Raw genomic sequence first — 15,755 nt, forward strand, 5'->3', positions numbered from 1 at the left:
GCAACAAGTTCTGTCATGTTTCCCATACCGCCTCAGGCTGCAGAGTGTAATATGAAGTGAAACCAAGTGCTCAGTGTTATGCAATGATTTGGTTTGCTTACTGGATTGAGGCCACCTACGCATTCTAGTGGAACATCTCATTCTCAGTTGAATTAAGGAACACTGTTTAAGAATTTGATATGAGAATTGTTATTGGCCTGATACAGTACTACTTTTGACGTAGGTCTTATCAATTTCTGACGCCGTCTGTGTTTGATGTGTCTCTCTTAGTTCATCATATGACATAAAGACGGGCCTCAAGATAGCGGTGAAGAAGCTGTCCAGACCCTTCCAGTCCATCATCCACGCCAAGAGGACCTACAGAGAACTGCGGCTGCTCAAACACATGAAGCATGAGAATGTAAGTCACCTGCAGCTCCCGCTGGCCTTACAGCAATATTCCACATGAGCGTTATTTGGTACTTGACCGCCATGAAAAGATAATATAAACTAATCACCAAGATTGGATCCATGTTAAAACTAAGTGGAATAATGCTTTAAACCTCTGTCCACAGCACTTCACTGTCCACACTCGCCTTGTTTGACATTTCAGTTTTTCTGGCATCCCTCTCCAGCATTTTTAACATTGCCACCGGATTGCTGATTTGAACCAAAAACTACAACTTGGCCTGAGATCATCCCCTGCTCACCTTGTTATGCTGTCTATATCCTTGTTGATTTCTAGATTTCTAGCTAATGACTACATTTTACAGTAGAAAATTGGCTTTCTGTTTAGACATGCCCTCAGGGTGGTAGCTATGGTTATGTTGACCCACATAAGGGAGGAGTTTACAGGAAACTCTAAAACTAGAAACTTTCCCTGAAGACAGGAATCCAGTGTGACCATTGGTGTTGTGACTATTCAACCTACAGTGTCAATATTGGTGTGACGTCAGGGTCTCCACTAGTCACAACAGGAAAGCAGGCAAATAAATTGTAGAACCATTTAAGTGTTAAGTGTAAATCTGCTTTTGATTCAAGTAGGCACACACACACACACACACACACACACACACACACACACACACACACACACACACACACACACACACACACACACACACACACACACACACTTGGCCTCAAACAAGGGGGAATCTGGTTAATGTGATCCCCTGTTAGGGGTTTCCCAGGGAGAGGTTAAAAGCATGTTGTGCTGGGCAGCTTGGTGAGCAGTGTGTCACCTAGTAGGTATTTCAAACATGTCGTCATGCTGCACAAAGTGTAGTCCTATCAGTTTTAGTGGTGGCTTTTCTCATATTGTTGCTGCAGTGATTTTGGTTGACATAATTTTACTGTGGTAAGGGCAATTGCTGTTACTCCCCTCCCACAATCACTGCTTTCGGCCTGGTTTTCTGTGTCCCTGAGTGTATGTATAAGTATTGCACATGTGTATATAAACACCCACACATGCACCTACCCACACACAAGTACATACACACAGTTCCTGGTTCCTTTTGTTGTAGCTAGAGTACAGCAAGGTGATAACACTGTGTGCTGTTGCTGCTTCTAGCCTCACTTACTCTGACCTAATTGCAGGGACGCTCATGAGTTATGAAATGTCATTGGTTGTGATCTGTCAGGCTGAAGTACAGATGATGGGTTTCTGTGTGCCGTGGGGTGCGAGTCAAGTGGTCAATGGTGTATATGAGTGTGTGAGTAAGTTTGGAAGCTTCTGTTAGTGTACATATTTTTTATAGTCCATGTGTTAGAACCGGTGTGGCCTGTCACTCATTCATCCTGGAATTCATGCATTGAATATTCAGCCATTCTGGACACCAATGCTGAGCCTAATCAACCATTGATATGAAATGATTTACAAAAGGTCTTATTTGGGTGCCTTGATAGTCTTTAGGCCGTCAAGAAGTGGCTTTAGAAAAAGTCAGGATTGACCACTACAATACATGAGTGAGCCAAATGTTGTATAAATGAGTCTTCTTTTTACTTAAGATTAATATTTTTTTGGCATTTTTGCCTTCATTAGATAGTTCAAAGTTGAGAGAGACAGGAAAGATTGGGGGAGAGAGGGAGAAGACATGCAACAAAGGTCCTGGGCCGGTTTCAAGCCCAGGATGTCACGTTTACATGATACTTGCTTTAGACAACTGAAGTACATTGCACGGCAGTAAAGCCAAGCCATATTGAAACAATCCAGCCCTCTGCTTATGTTTTGACAAAGTTCCATATGAAACTTCATATCTCATGCCAAAGCACAACTTAAACTGGCTGCAACTCTGTCCACACAGTTCAACGCTTACACAACATTGCCTTGCCTGGATCCTGTTGTCTATACAAGCCCTTATTTCACCACTGGGACAGCTTGAACAGTGTGTTAAGCAATCCTGGAATTGGAATTGGAATGTTGCATGATGCATTGGTGCTGGTGAAGTGCCTCTGTGCATTCATTTGAGAAACGGGTCTGTAGCAGAACCACAGTTTTGTTCAGAATCAGTACTTCTTGCCATATTTTCTATCTTCAGGAAGTATAACAGTCTCACAAACATACATCTGCAAAAAACGTATGACACGTATAACATAACAAATCATAGTACAAACTTATTTATTTACACACACACACACACACACACACACACCAGTTTTGTTATGATTGATGAGCATGTTGTTGTCAGTCTCTGCTTATTGCAACAGAAAAACAAAGTTGCCTTTCTTGATAAAGCTTTTTCCTCTCTAAACCATCTGCATAAAGTGTGCATAAATTGCCTCCACTTGAATACCCTTTATGCATTACATAGGAGGGATTCTGTGTTTTTCTGTGAGATTATCCTTGCACTGTTGCCAGGAGACTCCCTGGGTTTTTGATTTTGGAAGGCCTGAGTGGACCAATCAGCTGTTTGTTTTGGCTCAGGCCCACCAATAAGCTGTGGGATTGTGCCCTGTGTGGGCGGGCTGCTACTGTGTTTTTACAACACTTGCTTACCCACCTCAATTTCTCTCCAGGGGGCGGGGGCGGGGTTGGCACTGATGGCCGTGCTCTACCAGCATGCATGCATGTGTGCGTATGCGCACGTGCACGCACACATGCGCGCACACACACACACACACACATACATCCTTCTATGTGTTTTCCCTATCTTTGTTGCCCGTTATCTCTCTTTTTTCTTGCTCACTGAAACCATACACAACAAGTTTATATAATGTGCACATAATCATTATCTAACATACTCTTACATACATGCAGAATATTATATTCTGTCGCTTGATTCACACATTGTTTTTTGGTGTTCTCTGCTCTACATGGATTTCCTGTTGTGCAATCATAAACTGACTTCCCCTTAGGAGGAGTACTTGAAAAAGAGAATAGGGTATAAAATCCCACAAATGACGTGTACGCACATTGAAAGAAACATTAATACATTTCAGCTGACAAACTTTCATCAGAGTGCATAAAACAAGTAAACAAGCTCAGGACTTAGGTATTGGAAACAACCGGCCATTGTTGCAACAATCATACAAAAACCAGACACACGTAAGTCATTCTGATATGACTCTACTTTTGTGCCCTAAATAAATACTTTCTTTTGTTCTCACTTAGGCAGATCATTAACCATACTACTGGTGCTTATCCTAACTAACTGCAAAAAGCATCAACTCCATGCAGATATTTCTCCACAACTTGTTCACTACCTCTCCTCCCTGGAATCATATCTATTACAGCAGTTATTGTCAATCCCACACATTTGGTAAAAGCTATTTATATAAGATTGTAATCTGTGCTGATCAAGAGGTGCTTCACAAGAGGAAGAACCACTTGGTAACTGAAGTTAGAGTCCTTAGAATCTGTAATAGTGTGATTAGACACTAGTCTGCTTGTTTGACTAAATAAGGCATTTTTTCATAGTTATTGAACTTTATCTAGTATGTGAACAGTGGTGACAGGATCATATCAAGGTCAGCAGGCAGTGTTCTTATTTCCATAATGACTACAGCACTCAGTTGAAAATTATAGACGTCTACTGTCCTCACCGACCAACAGCAGCTGGTCACTCTAATATCAGGACTGAAACAAAACTACTAACCACTAGTACTGTTTCTTGTAGTAAAGGCGTACGTGTTGATAGATGAGAAATCATCAAAGGAAATTGGCCGTTTGGTTGTTTAACAAACAACCAGGAGTGTGAATGAACACTCCTGGTTTTTGCTGAGATTTTGCTTATGTTTTCTGACCTTTGACCTCTGTTTGCCTTCAGGTGATTGGTCTATTAGATGTCTTCACACCGGCGACAAGCTTAGAGGAGTTCAATGATGTGTAAGTTACTTTCTCTCTTTGCCTCACTGCTCTCTTTTTGTCTCTCCTCTGTTTCTCTGATTCCTGGGTGTTCCTTTTTACAGTCTCGTTCCCTACCTCTCTTCTGTCTCAGCCTCTCCTATAGCTTTTGTTTCCCTTATTCTCTCTCACAATGAATCCATTCATCTTAGTAGATGGCTGCAAGATTAACACGAAAGCATAGCTACAATTATGAACTAAGGGATTATGATGCGACTACATAAGTTCACGTGAGTCTATCATGTGGCAAGTTTACAGAGATGAATGTAGGGTGAACACGTGCGCTGTGCACATTATAGCCAGTCTCCATGGTAACAGCCATTTGGCCGTCTCCAGGGGTGCAGGCTGTGTGCGTGAGCACAGAATACTCAATCAGTGACCTTGAGTTCTCTGCAAGCCGTAGCGTCATCAGCATGTTGTGCTCGTGAAAATGTGTGAAGCAACTGCACACACACACACACAAACAGCACTGAAATTGAACAACAGCTGAAGATGTGACACTTCTTCTCTTTTGCCTGCAAGCAGTAAGAAAGACAAAACGACGGTAAAATAAATCCTTCCAGTGCACTCCAGTGGCTCATCCTGGCATGCACATGCTGCCAGGCCATATTGGTATCTTCTCGTAATATGGAAGATCATGCAAATATACCATGCACATACGGACACACACAAATTTTAGCCAACAAGAAATTGCCTAGTCCAGCTGATCTATTGGCTGCATGCCATAGACATTCCACTGTCAAAAGCCAATAAGAGACTTCTATGGAACAGATGAGTAAAACAATCCTCCTACCAGGTTACTATTGCTGTTGCACGTTCCCACCCTCTTCATGTCAGTTGCACTGGCTCAGCTTTCTTCCCCATTCAGGGTTTCTTATCTGCATGAATTTAGCATGAACCACTAGCTATGACTGCATAGTTTCACTTCATAATCAATTAGCAATAAAATAAATGTATATTGCACTTTTAAAAACAAAGTTACAAAGTGCTCTATAAACCATTAGACAACAATGAATAAAAGAATATGGAAGCGTAATGCATTCACTTGAGAAAAAAAAATTGCCCTGTTTTTCTGAATTAACAAGATATCTCAAAATCCCAAGCTCTCATTCCTACTTGAGAGCTCGATTTCATGGAAGCAAACATGTCCCGCCTGTTTAGTTTAATCCAGTTTTATTTTTCTTTTGATTTGAAACATTGGGAGATACTTGTGTCTTTAAGTAATATAGATGGTATTGCAACCGTAGGCTACTCCATGCAGGTGAGAGCTTCTCGCAGGATTTTGAGGTATCTCGTAAATTCAGAAAAACGGAGCAGTTTTTTTTTTTCATGAAAACTTTTCTCAGAATTCTGAGATAATTATCTCGTTAATTCAGAAAAACAGGGCAATTTTTTTTTTCTCAAGAGAATGCATTACGCTTCCGTAAAATAACACTAAAACAGACATGCTTCAGAATTTGGATACAACAGAGTTTATTGTCTTCTTTATGTTTTTATGAAATTTATCTGATTGGCTGTGGCTGCATGATCTGCAGGTACTTGGTGACCCACCTAATGGGGGCGGACCTCAACAACATCGTCAAGTGTCAGAAGCTGACTGATGACCACGTCCAGTTCCTCATCTACCAGATCCTCAGGGGGTTAAAGGTCAGCTTATCTTTCACCACACCTGGGTCTGTGAGCATACCAACATATTTCAGCAAGCCACACACCCACTGAACGCTCCCTTACACCCTGCTGACAAATAGGCTGTTTTACTCAACTGATTTGAAACTGATTGAAAATGGTTTATGTTTAGCAACCTACTTCTCCAACATCAGTATACTGAAACTGCATAACATCCTACAGTTTTCCAGTTTGCTCAATTTCTGATGGGATACAATAACCAATGTTTGTTACCATGAATGTTTGGTTTACAGAATCCTCTCTAGAACTCGGCTTCTGTTTTAGACATCGAGGATTTGTGTGTTTATGCAGTAGGCCTTTATTATAGCCCATGATAAAATCAAGTATAAAACAATAAGCTGGTGCAGTATTTCACGAACAGGGCTTACTTTTAAAGAGTAATTTCCGTGCCATATTATTTTGGCTATTCTCCATCTGCTTTCCTTTCAAAGTTGAAACAGGTGCAGCTTTAAAATTTGGCACAAAGAAAGTGGGGAGCAGGGGAATAGTTGGCAGATACAGGAGTTACCAACACTACTCCAGCTTCTATGGCACAAGTTCTATTGCACACAGTAACCTTTACAATTGAAATGAACTACTAGAAGGAGCAAACAAGCTATGATGTCAATATAAAAATAGCAACTCATATGTAGTAGTGTGAATTACTAGTAGTGATCGTGAGCTTGTATCTTTGACCATGCTGTAGCCAAATTTTGTAAAACTTGAATTTGACACAAGATTTTAAGTTTAATCATCATCATTTTATTTTTTTTCCCCACAGTACATCCATTCTGCAGACATCATCCACAGAGTAAGTTACGAGCCTCCCTACATGTGCATGAACACACATGAGCTCTGAAGTAGCTCTAGTAGATCAGAGAAGACATGCTGTGTATTGATCAAACCTCTTAGAGGGGTATCAGTTACAAGTTCCTTTTGACCACCTCACTCATTATGTTCAGACGGCTAAAATTATACTACATCAGCCGTACTAGTTGGAGGCGTTCGATAAGCATAGACAGAGGGAAGTCTACACCCAATGGCTGATTAAAGAAGCCATGTGCGATATGCACAACATGATAATGTTACCACAACACCTTTCTGTTGCTACTATGCCCTCCTCTTGACGTCTCCTTCCCGCCTTTTTTCTGGCTCACTCTCCAGGACTTGAAGCCCAGTAATCTCGCTGTGAATGAAGACTGTGAGCTCAAGGTGAGAAAAAACTTCTATAGTCAACTTAGAGATGAGGTTCATCATATATTGGATTGGATTGATTGTGGATGGGATGGTGTTTATTCATGTATGTCCTCATCTCCCTCTCTCTATATATATATTTCTCTCCCTATCTCTCTCTCACACACACAAAAACCCACTCCCATGCATCCCTCAGATCCTGGACTTTGGTTTGGCACGGCACACAGATGATGAGATGACGGGTTATGTAGCCACCCGGTGGTACCGAGCCCCAGAGATCATGCTCAACTGGATGCACTACAACATGACAGGTACACACACACACACACAGCTTCAAAGGTTATTAAGAATTTAACATGATATCATACACAATTTCACAAACTTGAAATTGCATTGAAATGGCTCTCTGACATCCATGTGCGATTAAGATGGAAAAGCTGCTACAGGATTATCTGCATTATGCTGTTAAAAGACTTCAACTTGAACTCAGCCACTGAATAGGATACAGACAAGTTGTGTACTGTTCTAGACTATTCACTGTGCTATTTGTTGTATGTTTCTTTTTTCCCCGTGTTACAGTGGATATCTGGTCAGTGGGCTGCATCATGGCTGAACTACTTACCGGACGAACGCTCTTCCCTGGCACAGACCGTATCCTTCCACCACTGTCATTGCCTTGCAGAGGTGAAAATAGCCTCTTATAGGACTGACTTGTGATTAGATCTACAGAATGGCTGAAAGAGATCCACTGTCCTCTGCACTGCTGGACTCTCACACAAACTGCTGTTTTGCTGCTAATGCCACAGTTTTTTTTACGCAGAGACACTCACTTAATTTGTCATGTTTTGCATACTGCATTGTATGTCTTTGTATGAAAACCAATTGGGGATTAATTGTAACAAGCTTTAGGTTGTGAAGAAATATGCATTTTTAAGTGAGTGCCAAGTTTAGCACATTACTGAATATTTACTGAGAGTGCATCAGTTGCATATCAGAATTGTCAAGTGTGTGTGTGTGTGTGCATGAGTTAACAGTGAGAGTCCCCTGTGGTCTATGAGTCAACGCTGCCCACTGTTGTCTCCGCTTCTTCTCCATAAAACAGTACACCTTCCTGTTTCCCACACACAAGGCCACACATGCACAGCAAAAAAGCATAAAGCTATGTTTTAAGACAAAAACGCACACTTATGAATACTCTCTGTAATTGGGACACACTGAACACACACACACACACACAGAAACACAACCTCAAATATAGACATTGGCACACACTAGCCAGGCCCCCTGAAAGATCAAAAGCATGGGGTGGTTGTTACATAATGTGTTTGTATGTCCTGCTCTAAATGACCAATCAAGCTGTCCACTCCTTTATCACATGGTGTGTGTGTGTGTGTGTGTGTGTGTGTGTGTGTGTGTGTGTGTGTGTGTGTGTGTGTGCCCTCTCACTATCTCTACATTACTTAGAGATAGTGGCAGAGCTACCCACCTACAAAGCTTATTTGACCATACACTTCTTTCTTTCTTGTAATAGTACATGGTGTAATAATAACATTATAGTTACTAGATAACATCTTTCACCCGCCATCTAGTGATCATCATAACTGCTCATAACTTCTGCTTTCTCGCCACTGTGGGACTGCTGCAGACCTCTGGCTCATTACAAATGCAGTGAATGCTAGAGATAAGAAGCAAGTAAGAGTTTGGTCCTATATGTGTTTCCGTTCTCATGGGATAAAAGTTCATGTTAATTATGCGGAGTCCCAACCTTTTAGATTACCATCACTCACTGTATTCTAGACTGGACAAGGAATGGCATTATAGGAAAATTACTAGTTACCGCTGATGGGTGAAGTTAGGTTGATATTTAAATTATGGTGTCACTGTCAGGTATTATTATTATTATTATTATTATTAATACATTTTTTTAGGCATTTTTATGCTTTATTAGACAGAGATAGTGTGAGAGATAGACAGGAAGGCATGGGAGAGAGAGAGGGGAGGACATGCAGCAAATGACCACGGGCCGGACTCGAACCTGGGTCACCGCGGGAAGGACCGAGCCCCATATGGCGTGCGCTCCACTCAGTGAGCCACCGGGGCGCCCCCCCCCCACTGTCAGGTATTACTTGCTGAAAGGATCTCACTTCAGCTGCGTTTACAGTCTTAATGCGCATGCGTTCTGCGACCCTCTTGTGATACCAATGTGCATCTGCAGCTAATGCAAGGGTGACAAGCACACCTACATCAGTTTTGCAAGAATTGCACAATTTTTTCTTACCTAGTTTGAAAGTTTTTGCACCTAGGCAACTAGAGGTACTTGTTATCTGGCTAATATGTTTGCTGCAGTGGAGAGCAGCACATAATAGGAAGACACTCTAGCATCAACAAGTCACTTTCACACTATCCGTGAGCAGTTCTCGACAACTGTGCACACCGCATATAGTATGCACAGAAACTCTAGTGAAATAGAGAAATACTATTTAGCTCACTGTTGGCCTTCATTTCTGTGATGTCTCGCCTCCATATTGCATTATTATAGGCATCGTGGTGTATTGAATGCACAATCAACTAACATAGCATGACATGATCTGAGGGAAATGCAGATGCTTTTGCTTATGCTTTTGCTTCATTAAACCGCACCACAGACAATCCAGCCCTATTGAATAGGTGTTTATGAGTATTTATGAGCCTACTTGGGAATTTTTCAACCTTTATTCAGTGGCCTATGTGGGAATTTTTCAACCTTTATTCAGTGGCCTATGTTGTAATTATTCGGTATCAGTTCTGCATTGCAGTTTAATGCACAGTAGAGATAATGAAATCCACTTTTATTTGAGTTAATACTGCGGTTCACATTCTCCTAACTTTTGAAGGAATGAAAGAGGACATTCAGGCACATGTTACAGCTTCTACCTTTCCCCCCTCTCTCCCTGCCTCTCCACTGCCCTCCATCCCTCCTGTTTTCCTTTATGTGAGCGTGGTAGACATTGATCAGTTGAAGCTTGTAATGATGCTCGTCGGAACAGCAGGGTCCGAGCTCTTGATGAAAATCTCTTCGGAGTCTGTGAGTGTCAATCACAATCCCTCTCCATTTTGTTCCACTGTCCCTCTTGCTTCACGTTTGGGTTGCCTCTGTGTTGCTGTGGCACAAGCTAGTCAGTCTTTTCTATGACTTTGCACTAGCACTACTACTTCTACGCTGAACCTGTTTTGCTCTGAAGATGAGAACAGCTTTATCTGCTCTCCAGCATGAGGCTCTGATTTCCACTTCTATCCAGCACGTATTGTGAACTCCTATAATCCACCAATGTTTTCACGGGACAAACTATGAGACCCCCGGTGGCAGTGCCGGGTTACAGTGTCTGGACTGTCTGAGTAGACACAGCACACATCTGTCTTCCTCCCTCTTATATCCTCCTCATCTTCAACCTGTCATTTGTTCCCTCTCCTTAGCCCCCCCCTCCTAACCCCCCCCCCCCCCCCCCCCCACACACAAACTCAACCACCCTAACCAACCATACTGTTGCCCCTTGACTCAGAAGCTATAGATATAAACCAGCTGCAGCAGATAATGCGCCTGACGGGGACACCCCCGGCCTCCCTCATAAGCAGGATGCCCAGCCATGAGGTGAGACCGTCCTCCGCGTTCCCATGTGCCTTGGCTGCTCCCCGAGTGGGCCAAGCTACAGCCGTCCACCAATTATCACCCACATTCATGTTTTACATCTAAGACAGACAGATATTGTTAGTCTTGATATAATGTTTTGAAATATTCTTTCGTCATCTGCATACAGGCTGACTAGCCTCTCTTACTCTCCTCTCTCCACCAATTCCCTGTTTCCTTTCTGGCTCACCATGCTTGTCCTCTCAAGGCTTCCCAGAGTGCTTTGCCAGTGAAGTGTATTCTGATGTATCTGTCGCCTCTGGTGTTTTTTTTTTTTAACTTAATCACTCATCAGAATGAACTCGCACTAACATTAGATATTTAAGATTAGAGATCTTTGATCATTCTGCAGTCATTATGCAACACATCTCAAGTCCGTTAAGATGAGGACATACTGGATGATGTGTCTGATCTAGGTGTTAACTAAAATCCAAAATAAATCCAATAATGAAGTAAATCCACCTGCTTGAAGCATGCCTGATTGGTACAGTTTACGCAACTTTGGTGTTATTTAATTGCTCCTGTTGCAACAGGCGAATCCAATTAATCAAACTAGAAGGGCACTCAGAGAGCGCAGCCCTCCGCCAAGGTTCGTACTATTATTGCTTGTTCGTGAGTTGGATTCGGATCCGCTCCAAAATTTTATGGGTTCTTCCTTGGCCCATGCTACACCCTTCCACGAAGTTTCATGAAAATCAGGCCAGTAGTTTTTCCGTAATCCTGCTAACAGACAGACAAACAAACAAACAAACAAACGGCACCGAAAACGTAACCTCCTTGACGGAGTAATAAGTATGTTAAAAGATTCTAAATAGGTTTTTTTGCCCATTTTGGTAGCATTTCTCTGTCAAAGGTTCAGCACTTTGTGTTCTTTTTCACAGGCGAGGAACTACATCAACTCACTTCCCCAGATGCCCAAGCGGAACTTTGCTGATGTGTTTATCGGCGCCAACCCCCAAGGTAACTCTTTACTAACTTCTCTGTTCAGCGTCATGCAACATTCATGCTGCACCTGGCTCTCTGAGTCCCTCTAGTGGCATTTTAAGCCATTTGGTGAGGGGTGTCTTTAATGACTTATTGGTCATTGGTGACAACTATTTAACAACATGTCGTTACACCTGTCCACTTGTTGTTGTTAGATCTGAGATTCTTTTAAGGGATGGATGGATGCATGTTGTAGTTGATTCAGCAACAGCTTCTCAATATCAACTTTTTCTGCCACTCACATTTTTTTATGATTTCTTTTGAACACCCTAATTTTTTTCCTCATCTTCTGTCCCTCTCTTTCTTGTCCCTCTGTCCTTTCTTTGCTCTCTGTCTTGCTCTCTCTCCCACACACACCATTGTCTCTTCATCCTTCCTGTGTTCAAGCGGTGGACTTGCTGGAGAAAATGCTGGTGCTGGACACAGACAAGCGGATCACAGCGCCTGAGGCTCTGGCCCACGCTTACTTTTCCCAGTACCACGACCCAGACGACGAGCCTGAAGCAGAGCCGTATGACCAGAGCTTCGAAAGCCGCGACCTGGAGATTGAGGAATGGAAGAGTAAGTTTGCAGATGGTGGGTGGGTGGGCCGTACATTTTTAGGGATAGCCTGAACTAATACTTTTTTTATTGATAATTAAACACTCATGTTTTATTTTAAATCACAATATACCATACATCCCCCACTGCTGGAATTTCTGAGCCATTGGGCTGAAGAATAGGTCGATTTTTGCGTTTTGTGTATCAAATAAATTGGTTGTGGAATAGTTTGAAAATAAGTGAGGAAAGTGATTAAATATTATACCCTGCCTTTTTGTCTCTTAGGGCTAACCTATGAGGAGGTACTCAGCTTTGAGCAGCCATCATTTGACGGAGACGAGATGGAATCCTGAGGAGGCGTTTCTTCTTGCATCCGTCTCTTTCCAAGAAACACTTTATGAGGACTATCATTTGACTATCCACCACTCTCCTCACACACGCACACAACCATGACATTCAAGTGCCTGCCGTCATTCATTTCTGGGGCTCATGGCGATTTCAGGGGTTAAAACCGGCATCCTGCTCACCTGGGCCCCCACCTTGCTCTTTTTGTTATCTTTGCTTTCTGCACACTGGGCTGAGGCAGACTTATTTTCTTTATCATTTTAGTGTGTTCTTTTTCCTCAGACAGCATATCATATTTATTGTTTATATTGTGTCCCCTCTTTGACTCACAAAAATTGTAATTGCACATCAGCTTTCAGTATCTCAAAATAATTGGACAAGCTGAACCACTGACTGGTATTTTATTAAGAGTCACAATTCTTATCCAGCAGTTACGACTACATTTAAAGAAAAAAGTTGGATTGAAAGGCTGGAAATGATATGTCTAAAGCTTATCCTCCCCACACACATTAAAATTATATGCTAGATGTTTAGAATTATGTAAATGTATATATGGCTGCACATTTGTAAATAAATAAGTGCTCCAATGATTGTAGCAGTTAGCATATTTGTGTAAAAGTAATAATTGGATTTTAGCCTAAAATGGCAATTGACGTAATTTAATAAAAATATATGTATAGAGTAGGCTGAATCTGTAAAACAAGAAACTGACTTTTCAGTGGCACAAATTCAAGGCTTCATGTGTTTCTTAGTGTTGGATGTGAAGGCTTATAATGTCCACTGTTTTTTTTTTTTTTTTTTTACAGAAGTATTGTAAGAGTGTGGAGATTTGCACATTTTGCTTATGTGTCCCTTTAGCTTATTTTGCCTGCTTAACCTCTTTCTGCTTCCACTCCTTTTCTCAGTATCAATTCTTTCTTAAACACTTCTGTTCTGCTCCCAGATGAATGTTTTAGAAAACAGTCACCATTATCACAAACTGTATCACTTAAGCATGATGAAGCCAGATTTGGCTTATTGTTTTTGAACATTGATGTTTCTCATCACATCAACTGACAATGTACTTTAATCATATATTACATTTTTAAAATACATTACTATTGTTTATTGAATGTGGGGGCACCAGTCTGCCCTGTATTTATGATCTTTTGTTATGTCATTTGTATATCAATGTAAAAGAGAATATTATTTGTCAGAATTTTAAGTTTCTTTTTTATTATTTATGGAGAGTTTACTATATCAGAAACCAAACCTATCATCAATAATCTCTCTTATGTCAGCTTAGCCGTGGTGACTGCAGTTACTGCTTGTGTATCAGAACTAACACTTCTTGTTATAACTATATGTACAGTTGTGGCGGATGACCATATTGCTCTCAATCAACTTGACAAACTGAACTCCTAATTTTGCAGTTGTTTCTCATCTATTCCAAATGTGCAGAGTTTAATGTATTTATTTACTTTTTATTCCCTGAGCTACTGTCCTCTGAAAGTATCCCTATAAGCATTTCCAAATATTTTCAAAGTACAGAAGTTCAAGGAATCTAAGGAAAATAAACATATTATATGGTATGTTAACATTTTGCATTGACTGAGAAACCACTAAGAAGTTACAAGTGTTGACTGAGCTGATTCGGAGAAGTGTTCAACCATTTACTGTCAATACAATGGTTTTGTGTATGCGAAACATTTTAGTCTGCAGATAATTTTTGGGCCTTCAAGTAGCTTTACCCATCACATACAAGCTATATCCACAGTTGCCATGGCTAATATCAAGCAAACAATATCGGTGTCTTCAAAATTTTATCAGCAATGCTTTTTTTTTCAGTTAGTGCTTTTTCTAATGTATGATTTTACTCCTTGTGTGTTAAATCAAGAGTTGATGTTATTCTGTGATTCTGTAATACTTGACTGTTTTTTGAGTAATGCTAGAACCATATTATTCATTTGCTGATTTGCGTAGTTTAGTATGGGGGTCGGTTCCATCATTAGTTTTATGGCACATGTTTGTGGGAAGGAGTGTACGTTTACTCACTGGATGCTGAAGGTCAAAGCTGAATACTTTGTAATTTTACCACAATGGCATAGGTTAGGTAATATATTTATCTTGTCAGGCAATTCCCAGTGTCAATACAATGTTGTTTTGTTTATTGGTTGTTTTCTTTGGTTGAGATGCATTCACATTGGAATGGACTATCTTTTTACTATACTACATTCTGTACCAAGACAGCAGGCCACATCACCTGTAAATACCACCATTAGAAAATAAAGGCTACTATTTTTCAAACATGTAACTTGTATTACAGTGCATTTTAGTCAAGTCTCTGTATCTACATTTGTATCAGGCTGTATGTGCATGCTCTTACCAGTAGGCGGCAGAATAACACAGGCAGAGCAAGGTCTCTGTCACTATGATGCAGGGTCCTCTGCTCATGCAGAGAAGCATCACCCATATCAATATCACTTCATGATTTTGTCACTTTACCCTGCAAGCAAAGGTTTACAAGGATCAAATCAAGAAAATAAATGTATACAGAAGTATACTATACAGATGTACCATGTGACAGAAAGAGACGCCCATTGGCTCACGTCAATCCTCATGGTAGCTGGTTTGTAAAAACTGCACTGCACAGAGGTGAAATGTCCTGTTAAAATAGGCTATACTTACATTGTGCTCTAAGCCTTATCTTTCTTAAACCTGCAATTTAGCGATATCAGACCTTATAACCAATCCTGAAACTAAGGTGTGCTATGTCGAGATTTCATTGAGACATAATGATGCCAATATCCACACAGCGGGCCAGCTGTGTTGCTGTTTTTACCTCTTTTCTGAAGCTTGTTGTCAAACTCCGCTCATGAACGAAGCTCCTCCTGGTCTGTTCAGTAGCTTTTCATGTTTTTTAAAACTAGCTTGTCTCCTCCCTTGCTGTTTAAAAGCAGAGATCACCCCCTCCCATTCCTGAAAAAAATTGGATAACCTTTTCTAAGTCAGCATAATTTCAAGGAGGATTAGAATGGAGCATTGTCCTGCGGCTTGCTC

The 15,755-nt window shown here is 41.1% G+C and overlaps 1 protein-coding gene across 1 annotated transcript; it reads left to right on the forward strand.

The window, feature by feature from the left end:
• Positions 1–270: 270 nt before the first annotated feature.
• LOC139649275 (mitogen-activated protein kinase 14A-like) lies at positions 271–15,009 on the forward strand (the record flags this gene model as incomplete). Its single annotated transcript, XM_071525626.1, has 11 exons — positions 271–400; positions 4,248–4,306; positions 5,860–5,971; positions 6,771–6,800; positions 7,154–7,201; positions 7,380–7,494; positions 7,763–7,834; positions 10,732–10,811; positions 11,729–11,807; positions 12,219–12,392; positions 12,657–15,009. Coding segments are annotated over 11 exons (967 nt in total), but the record flags the coding sequence as incomplete, so codon positions are not given.
• Between the last annotated feature and the right edge of the window lie 746 nt (positions 15,010–15,755).

This window comes from Centroberyx affinis, unplaced genomic scaffold (assembly GCF_046629955.1).
Source record: "Centroberyx affinis isolate AG114_WGS23_722 - 3 ecotype Tasmania unplaced genomic scaffold, CSIRO-AGI_Caff_v1 ptg001311l_1, whole genome shotgun sequence".
Lineage (NCBI taxonomy): Eukaryota > Metazoa > Chordata > Actinopteri > Beryciformes > Berycidae > Centroberyx > Centroberyx affinis.